At 25.2% G+C, this 9,710-nt stretch overlaps 1 protein-coding gene, 5 non-coding genes and 2 pseudogenes across 6 annotated transcripts; all 8 read left to right on the top strand.

The window, feature by feature from the left end:
- Positions 1–213: 213 nt before the first annotated feature.
- LOC124916203 lies at positions 214–2,447 on the top strand (annotated as a pseudogene).
- Positions 2,448–2,493: 46 nt separating this feature from the next.
- On the top strand, positions 2,494–3,394 carry LOC124914859 (probable glutathione S-transferase). The gene is made up of 2 exons (XM_047455478.1): positions 2,494–2,944; positions 3,008–3,394. The coding sequence occupies exons 1-2, from the start codon at positions 2,534–2,536 to the stop codon at positions 3,356–3,358; spliced, it is 762 nt and encodes a 253-aa protein (XP_047311434.1). The 5' UTR covers positions 2,494–2,533; the 3' UTR covers positions 3,359–3,394.
- Positions 3,395–5,248: 1,854 nt separating this feature from the next.
- LOC124916844 lies at positions 5,249–5,343 on the top strand (annotated as a pseudogene).
- An 84-nt stretch (positions 5,344–5,427) lies between these two features.
- On the top strand, positions 5,428–5,526 carry LOC124916841. Its single transcript, XR_007096931.1, has one exon. It is a non-coding gene; the product is annotated as a small nucleolar RNA Z103 (small nucleolar RNA).
- An 84-nt stretch (positions 5,527–5,610) lies between these two features.
- LOC124916845 lies at positions 5,611–5,693 on the top strand. The gene has a single exon (XR_007096934.1). It is a non-coding gene; the product is annotated as a small nucleolar RNA Z159/U59 (small nucleolar RNA).
- A 59-nt stretch (positions 5,694–5,752) lies between these two features.
- Positions 5,753–5,849, top strand: LOC124916882. Its single transcript, XR_007096957.1, has one exon. It is a non-coding gene; the product is annotated as a small nucleolar RNA snoR1 (small nucleolar RNA).
- Positions 5,850–5,897: 48 nt separating this feature from the next.
- LOC124916904 lies at positions 5,898–6,028 on the top strand. Its single transcript, XR_007096978.1, has one exon. It is a non-coding gene; the product is annotated as a small nucleolar RNA snoR77 (small nucleolar RNA).
- Positions 6,029–6,062: 34 nt separating this feature from the next.
- On the top strand, positions 6,063–6,158 carry LOC124916843. The gene has a single exon (XR_007096933.1). It is a non-coding gene; the product is annotated as a small nucleolar RNA Z103 (small nucleolar RNA).
- The last annotated feature ends 3,552 nt before the right edge of the window (positions 6,159–9,710 follow it).

Here is a 9,710-nt window from a genome sequence, read left to right as displayed (position 1 = left end):
AAATAAGAATAAAATAAAAACTTTCAAACTTACTTTTTTTTTATTAAATAATGTTGTTAAAAGTTATATAATAGAAATAAAAAATATAAGTGGTTTTAATTATTTTTTTTATTTTTTTTTTCTGAGAACGCTAGGTTCCGCTGCTCCTATGGGTTAAGTACATAGCCCGCAAACATATTTAACCAATTAACTAGGCGCAGAACTTGCCACCTGATGGGCTCGAACTCAGAACCTCATGGAGGCCTGGAGGATACCCACCTTTTGTTGCTACTAACTAGGCTAGAAGAGGGGATAGTTTCAATTATTTTAATAACCAAAACCAAAATACATTACTCATTCTGACTATCATAATTCACATCACTTAATTCAATAATTAAAATATTAAAATAATTTTTATTAATTTATTATTGTATATTAATAATTTTAAATCTTTTTACTTAAAATAAAAAATTCACATTTTTAAAATAATCCTCGATAATTTTTTTATAAATAAATAAATTATTTAAATAACCTTTATTTGTACAAGACCATCTTATAGTTACACTCTATTACACTTTTAAAAAATAAAATTAAAGTTATTATACCTCCTCAAAATATAACAAAAGATACTGTATTACATGCTTAATTAATATCATTCATTGAAATCTGGTTGTACGATTCTTTGCGCTTTATTCTTTTCTTTCAGATTTTGGCTCCTCGGATTGGCTACCTACATTTGTTAGTTCCGCAGATCAAATCATTTTTCAGTCATGTACTTCCTCCTGGTATAGACACTTAATGGTTCGAGTACAAAGGATTGCCGTTGAAGTGGTTGGTGCATTACTTTTGTTTTACTTGTTTTCATTTGTGTCTTTTTGTAAACATATTTGGTGGATAAGAATTGTGAGAATGACCTAAATCTGTCTTTGCATGCACATTTAGCTACATGATTTGCAACTTGATTTGTATTCTTCAATTGTCCAGTGAAATAATTTGCTTACACATGTATCCATTTTTTTCTTTTTGATTTCAGTTATGATTTTCTAGGTATATACCAACGGGAGTCCTGTTTGATCTTCTTTGCGGTGAACCTGAAAGGCCTTGGAATCTTACGGTAATCTTCTTTGCAACTTGTATGTCATTATCCTGTTTCTTCTATTTGAAGCATGATAAGTTCACATACCATGAAGAAGTATGACAAAGAGTTTGAACATAAACCAGATTATGTGATTGCTTAATAAACAGGAACCTTATGGAAATACTGCAGAAAGTGTTATCAATTTGAGGGTTCATATCTACGACATATTTTGCAGAGAGAATCGTTTGCAGAAAGATAGAACATTATCAACCTTGACTGTTTTAGTTGAATTTGAGTATTAAATCATGCTTCCCTTATCATAGTTATGATTGAAGCCCTTCTGTATAGCCATTTTTGTGTTCCTAAAAAGTTATTTTCACAACTCCATAATTGCTTCTTGCAGGTGCATTTTAGAGGATATCCAGGAAATATTTTGACTCCTTGTGAAGGTGAAGAAAGTGTTAAGTGGAGCTTTATTAATTCACTGAAAGAGGTTAGGTATACATGTTAACACTTCTTTAATGAATTGGGCACAGTAATATGAATATGGTTGAACATGAGTATATAATTGAAATGCATAAGCGATTAGTTCTCACAGTAAATGATGAACACATTAATATTTTTGTCATCTGTGGTTTGAATTGTCTTCAGGTAGAATCCCAGTTCGGTTGTATGTTTTTAATGTCCCTAAGAATCTCAATAACTTGGAAGACACTCCTCCACCTGTTGACAGTTGGGATCAGCTCTCTTACATTAATCGACCAGTTGAGATTCGTGGGGTTGAAGGTAAGCTGTTGATTGTATACTGCATTTTCTTTCTTTTTCTAAATTTCTTGTAAGTTGTAATGCAGTTAAATCGCGTGATATCTATTTGTTTTACACAAAATGAAAATCATATATATGCATTTGTTCATGCAGGAAGATATTTAACTTTACTAGATGCTGTAAAAATTCTTCTTCAGGAATATTTTGCTCAGAAATCAATTGCCAACGATGATATAGTACACACATCAGAATCCTCAGAAGAGCCCGTAGAGGCTTCATTTAAACAGGTAGAAACATGCATTTTGTCTGATATTGCCAAAATCAAGCTTTTCCGAATTCAAGGAATTGAACCCAAACTTGATATCCCATTCTCCTGGGTAGTGAACAACTTGAAGAACCCGGACCAGTTTCTCCATATTTGTGTTTACTTGACTACTTGAGAGTTGGAAAACCAATTTCAAGTTTTTGGCCAATTAATTGATTGATGGACTTCATTTCTCTCATATAATGAGTTGAAATTATGTCCCTCGTGTATATATTGAGAATTAACTGGTTTGTTTTCCATTAATAAGAATAGAGAATTTATAGTTAAATTAGAATGTCCTTTTTTGGCAAGAATTAAGCTGCCGGCAACATTGTTTCACATGTTTATAAGATTTGATCATTCCTAGGCTATGCTCTCTCATTATCTGCCCTTTGGTGAGGAAACCAATGAAACTTCATTGGCATTGGAATCTCATATATATAAATAGACCATGTGATCTCAACCTGATCATATTACCATCAAGAAACAGGAACAACATGGCACAAGATGAGCTTGTTCTTCTTGACTGCTGGGTCAGCCCATTCTGCATGAGGGTGAAGATCGCCTTGACCGAGAAAGGCGTCCCATTTGAGGTCAGGGCAGAGGAGAATTTGCTCTCGGCTAAGAGCTTGTTGCTTCTGGCTTCCAATCCCGTCCACAAGAAGGTTCCCGTTCTTCTCTACAACGGTAAACCGATTTGCGAATCCACCATCATCTTGGGCTTCATCGACGAGACTTGGGCCTCACCACCATTGTTGCCTCCTTGCGCTTACGGGAAAGCCCAGGCACGCTTTTGGGCAGACTTCATCGACAAGAAGGTACTATCGATATATTAAGCTCGGCTTGATTTAACAATAATGAATTAAACTTATTAAATGAAGGTATTTGATGGGGGTAAAGCTATATGGACTAGCAAAGGAGAGGTGGAAGTGGAGGCTGCCAAGGATGCATTCATAGAGACATTGAAGCAGTTAGAAGAAACCTTGGGTGAGAAAGACTTCTTTGGTTGCAATAATGCCTTTGGCTTTGTTGACATTACTTTGATAGCCATTACAAGTTGGTTTCTTGCATATGAGAAATTTGGCGGTTTCAAGGTTGAGGAACACTGCCCTAAGCTCTCGGCTTGGATCTATAGGTGCAAGGAGAGGGACTCCGTCTCCAAAACCCTACCCGATTCGCAAAATGTCTACGAGTTCGTGGTCATGCTAAGGAAAATGTTTGGAGTTGAATGAGAGGATATCATGAACTGTGCTTGGCCTTTTCTTGTTTCCCATTATCATTATTGTAATGTATTGTTGTTCTAAAGAATGGTTAGCTTTAGGCCAGCACCAATTAAGTATTTACTTACTGCTGTTGAATAAGAAAATGATATCATATATATCTAAATAATATTCCCCGGACCTTAGAAGAATATGATCCTTCATCTACATATTGTTATATGGGGCTCATATTTGAATGGTGGGTGTTTAAATCTGCATCTCCGCTATGATTAATATTTGGTCCTACTGAATCGGATTTTCTTTTTCGTGACACATGCACATAGAGCAACTCTAACTGAATACCAAATTCATACCAAAAACTCTTTTTTCACACTCCAACTGATACCAATACTCAAAACTCAAAATAAGTTTCCTTCATTTTTCCTCTCCTACAAATGCATACTATTCATGAAACTCAATTTTTTTATTTTGTAAATTTAACCCCTAGACTTAATTTAAGTCCATTTTTATACATTAAACTTATTTATATAATTTATTTATATAATTTATTTAATTTATTTATACAATTTATTTAATTCATTCATATAATATTTTTGTATAACATAAATTTAAAATAATATTAATATATATTAATATATACAATAATGTTAAAATAAATTATAATAATTTAAAAAAATTATAATAATGTTCCAACATTATAATAATGTTCAAAAACATTATAATAGTGAACAATAATTTTTTTTATTTAGTTTGTGTATTATAATTTTTAAATTTTTAATAATTTATTTATAATTAAATTTAAAATAATAGAGTGATATTAAAATATTATGGTGTAATTTATAATATTATAAAATATATTGGGTGATATTAAAAAGTTATAGAAGTTGATTTAATGAAGAATATTATAAAAATATTTTTTTGGTTTGAGAATGAGTTTTTTCGGTTGGAGAAGATTTACTATTTAATATGACATTTATACCAAAATGAGTTTTTCGGTTGAAGATAGTCTTGAATTGATTTTGTCTTTCCTAACGTGAAATCTAAGAGACTCGATGTATTCTTTTATTTTTTTCTTGAATGGGATGATGTAATGCAGCCTTTTCATACTCGTTGTGTAACATGTTTGTAAAAATAAAATGGATCATTTTATGGAATGAGTCAAGAGGAAAAAAGTTTAATTACGAATTTGTTAGCTTTTTTATTTATGTAAAAATATATTTTTATTTATAATTATTTTGTTTTTTTATTTATGTAAAAAATCTGTTTTTATTATAATTATTTTTAGTGTTAATTTATACGGTTTTATTTAACCTTTTAAATGTTAAATTCATAAAATTTATATTTTATTACAAAATTACACTCTTAATTAATTTATACCGTCTTTTTTCATATCAAAATATAATTTTCTTATTAAAATTTTTAAATATAATATATATTAAATAATTATTTTATTTTTTTATATAATTATAATTTTTATACTAAAATTTAAGTTTACATTAAACTTGTAAAATTATTTATGTCATATCATAATACTTATATTAATTTTATAAAATAATATTATTTATCATTAATTTCTATATAAACATTATTTAATAACAAAATATAATTTTAATTTTTAAATCATAAAATATTACATTTTTATTTATATATATTCTCAACAAGGCCCAACAAGCTAAAAACCATTTCCCGTTACCCAATTAGGGTTTTTCAATGAGGAGAGCGGCGGCTGTTCTACTCCCACTATATATACCAAAGTCTTCTGCATCATTAGACATAGTATCTTTCCTTTGGTTCTTCTTTCGTTGCTGCTTTTCTTCATAGATTTGATATATATGTTCTTAGTTAGCGGTTATTCATTTTAATCGAATGTTTCTGTGTTTTAATTTCATTGATTGAAGAAAGATGGAAGGGATGATGTTTTCCCCAGATGATCGAAGCTGAAATTATCGAGCGCTGTTCTCAATACTGAGAAAACCAAGCCAGGATATCTGATCCATCTTTCTTAATTGATTCCCTATTATTATTCTAGTTGGTTTTCTCATTTGAATGTTTGTGAAATATAGTGATTGATTGATAGAGATATGGATGTGATGAATTTTTCCCCAGATGAACGAAGTTGAAATTATCGAGCGCTGTTCTCATTTATTTGAGAAATCCAAGCCAGGAATCTTCTGATCCATCTCTGTCAATTATCATAGATTTAATGATTTTGAAATGTTTTCATTTCTATTTTGATTATTAATTTATTCTTTTGAAGATCTTCAATCTCTGATGATGTTAAATCAAAAACTTTCGTTCTCCTGAGATAAACCATGCTGATAAACATGGAGACCTGAACTGAAGAGTATATAAGAAGATCACACAGTACTGTTATTTCTTTTTCTGTGTTCCGTTTAATAATTTTATGGCAAAGATGATTGATGCTTATTTCTGACACCTCTTGTATGAGAGTTTTCTCTATTTAGAGATTATTCCTTGAGCAAATATAGCAAATATCTGAGCTATTTTTTCTAATTTACATAATTGCTGTTTTTGAATCGAATGGAAATTCAGGCAACCCCCATTCTTAAAAAAGATGTAGAAAGGGAGGTGTTTATCTGTTCGTACAATAAATCTTTAAACTCTTCAGACTTGCTGAGATTTTATAATCTATGAAGTTGGTCTAGTAAGGTGAAGTATATTTAATCTTATTCATGTTCTTATAATATTTTGATTGATGGAAGGGATGATGTTTTCCCCAGATGATCGAAACTGAAATTATTGAGCGCTGTTCTCATTATTGAGAAATCCAAGCCAGGAATATCTGATCCATCATCTTAATTTCCTTACTATCATATGCTTTCTCTTTTATATGAGAAATCCCAGCCATTATCTTTTCAACAAGGACTTTTTGTTAAATTATATAAATAACTTGAATTGTTTTCATTTATATTATTTAAAGATCTTCCCACTCTGATGATGTGTTCATAAACTTTCCTGAATCAAAACATGTTGATAATCATGGAGACCTGAACTGAAGAGCAATTTAGAATTTACAGTTTTTATATTTGCTTTTATAAATGTTATTTAAATATGTTTTCATGAATCTCTTTTTCATATTGATAATTATAAATATGCCATTTATTCAAATGTTGTTATTGTTACAAACAGAATTTCAGTTATACTATGGCGCACAAAGTAACCTGCAATTGAATTTCCTGTCCAATCTACATGTGAGATTGCTTCATGAAAGCATGTCAATCAATAGCTGTGCTCAATGGATGATTATGAATATTTTCTGTGTTTCCAAATCTATATTTGAAAGGTGTATGCAACTCCAAATAAAAGCTATGATTTATAGCGCATTCGACTTTATTTTATTATAACATGTATTGAAATAGAAATATCATCAAAATAAATTAGTAATAGAGATTTTGTAAATGATATTAATATATAGAATAAACTTAGAAAATAATAATATTTATATTTAAGAGAATATATATATTTAAAATTATTAATATGTATAACTAAATGATAGATCTAATGAGATAGATGTATATGATATTAATATTTATATAACAATATGTTATATATATTAAATTTGTTTAAATTCATTATATTTTAAATAAATTGTTTATATAAATTTAATGATAAAAAGAAGAAATCATGTAGTAAATATAAAAATTATTATTTTTTTCGAATATGAAAAATTAATTTTATCTTATATAAGTATAATATTTTACTTATTTTTTACCAGATATAAATTTTTATCTATAAAATAAATTATCATTTTTATTAATTTATGTATAATTATTTATGTATATTATATATATTGTTTTTATATATAATATTGATATAAATATTTATATTTTTCTCTTATTATATATATATATTTTTTGTTCAGTGTTAAATATTAGAAAATTTAATTAGAAAATATATTAAATTAGAATTACAGTATTATTATATATTTTATTAAAATATTGGTCAGATATAACTAATTAATATAATTTAATAATTGAAGATAATTTTTTTAGTTTTAATTTTTTATAAAATAATATTGGTTCATATGAGTACACTAGTACACTGATCAAACTTTTCGTATCAAACCTGTCCAATCGAATCTTTTACCGAATAATATTCAAACCTTAAACCAATAATATAATAAACTTAAATATTTGTTGTAAATTATAAAAAAATTATTTATTATTACTATTATACAAATTTAATTAATTTATTTTTAATGTGTTGTTTAATAAAAAAATCTTAGTTTTTAATATATTTGTGTTTTAAAAATTATAATAGTAGTCATTAATTATTAATTATGTTACCTAATTTTATTTACAATATTGTTAATATTTGTATTTGTTTATATATAAATGAAAATATGTATTGGTCGTTATTTATATATATTTAATCTATTTTAACAAATTTATTAAATGATCCAACCAGTTAAACTAAATTAAATCTTTTAATTGTTTAAACCATACCGACAAACTGATGTTTTGAAATTTAGTAAAAATAGCTTACCCCTTAGTTAACTTTATAAATTAAAAATAAATATAGATTTCATAATTTAATTTCCAAAATTTAAAAGGAAAATGTTGATTAAACATGTTAATTTTTTTTAATTAAGAAAAAATATATGTTCAAAATATCTAACTTACTAAAAAAAGACAATTAATCGATATTTTAACCTTCTTAATTAAAAAAAAAATATGATTAAAATTTTTAATTAGGTTTTAAATTATAAAGAATAATTTAAGTTATTTTATTTAAAAATAAAGTGAAATTATATTTTTAAATTAAAAATAGGAGAATTGAAAAATATAAAATTACACTGAAATAAGTAGTTTATCAAACTTAAAAATTAAAATTAGACTCAGTTTTAATTTTAATATCAATTAGATAGTTATCAAAAGCTATATACTTGTACAACTAGATACATAAGTATTATAAAAAAATGACCCATTTAACTTCTCTAAATAAATTATACTTCATTTTTATTTTTTAATTTATATATTTAATAATTGTATATTAATATATTTTCTCTTTTTCTTTTTATTTATTATTAATAAATAAACCTTCTATTTTTATTTTTTTATAAAAAAATTCTTATTTTTATATAAATATTTATTATTTTATATATATATATATATATATATAAATATAAAAGTATTCATCATTAATTATTTTAATTTTATATTTATTCTTTTATTATATATTTTTTTATATTAACATTAATTATTAATTATTTTAAAATTATTTAATCCTAATGATGGAATATAATAATAATTTATCTTTTCAACAAAAAAAAAAAATTTTTAATACATAAATAAATTAATTAATAATCAATAATTGAATAATAATATTAACTCATTCATCCAACATCAAAAGAGTAATAATAAAATATTAGACAAAACAATATTTTTACTAATACTATAAGCCGTGAATAAAAATTAAATAAAAAATTATTATTTTTATTTTTATTCATATTAAATTAAATAGGAAAGAAACTCTTAAAAAAATATTACAGTAAAATATAAAATTCATAAATAAGTTACTAAATATTTTTTAAAAATAAAAATTTAATAATTATAAGAAATTAAAACTAATATAAAAAGAAATAAAATAAAAAATAAAAACTAATATAAAAATAATTAAAAATTTTAAATTTTTTAAAAATTAAATAAATTAACTAAGATTAATAATAAAAAAAAGAAAAAATATATTAATATTTAATTAATAAATATATAAATTTAAAAATAAAAATTAGTCATGATTACTAAAGAGATTAAATTAGCTAATTTTTAACGATTAACATATTTAAATGATATTTAAATGATATTTTATTAATATATTCGTCTATGTGAACTAGTTGTAAAAGTAAATACGTCTAGATGAGTTAGTTGTACCAGTATATACGTCTAGATAAGTTAGTTGTACAAGTATATACATATCTGTGAGCGTTTAAATAATTTAAGTTATTTTATTTAGAAAAAAAATGAAATTATATTTTTAAATTAAAACAGGATAATTAAAAAATATAAAATTAAACTAAAATAAATCTTTGAAATTGTAATTTGTAATGTTAAATAGTTAATCAAACATAAAAATTAAAATTAAACTCAATTCTAATTTTAATATAAATTACATGTTACCAAACAGTTGTTTATATGATATTTAACAGTTAAATATAATGTATTCATAATTCTTTATAATATTATGCTTGTTTACATCAAAATTATTGTACATCTTGAATAGTTTTATTTTGGTATAACATTGATTGTTCTTGATTTGTTTTTCAAGTTAGTGATGGCCTAATGGGGTTTACTGTATAAAAAGTTGACCAGAATTGGTATGTGAGAGAATATGAAATTGATGATAA

The sequence above is a fragment of the Impatiens glandulifera genome, chromosome 9 (genome assembly GCF_907164915.1).
Source record: "Impatiens glandulifera chromosome 9, dImpGla2.1, whole genome shotgun sequence".
NCBI lineage: Eukaryota > Viridiplantae > Streptophyta > Magnoliopsida > Ericales > Balsaminaceae > Impatiens > Impatiens glandulifera.
Note: the sequence above shows the minus strand (reverse complement) of the source record. Positions and strands in the feature narration are given on the sequence as shown.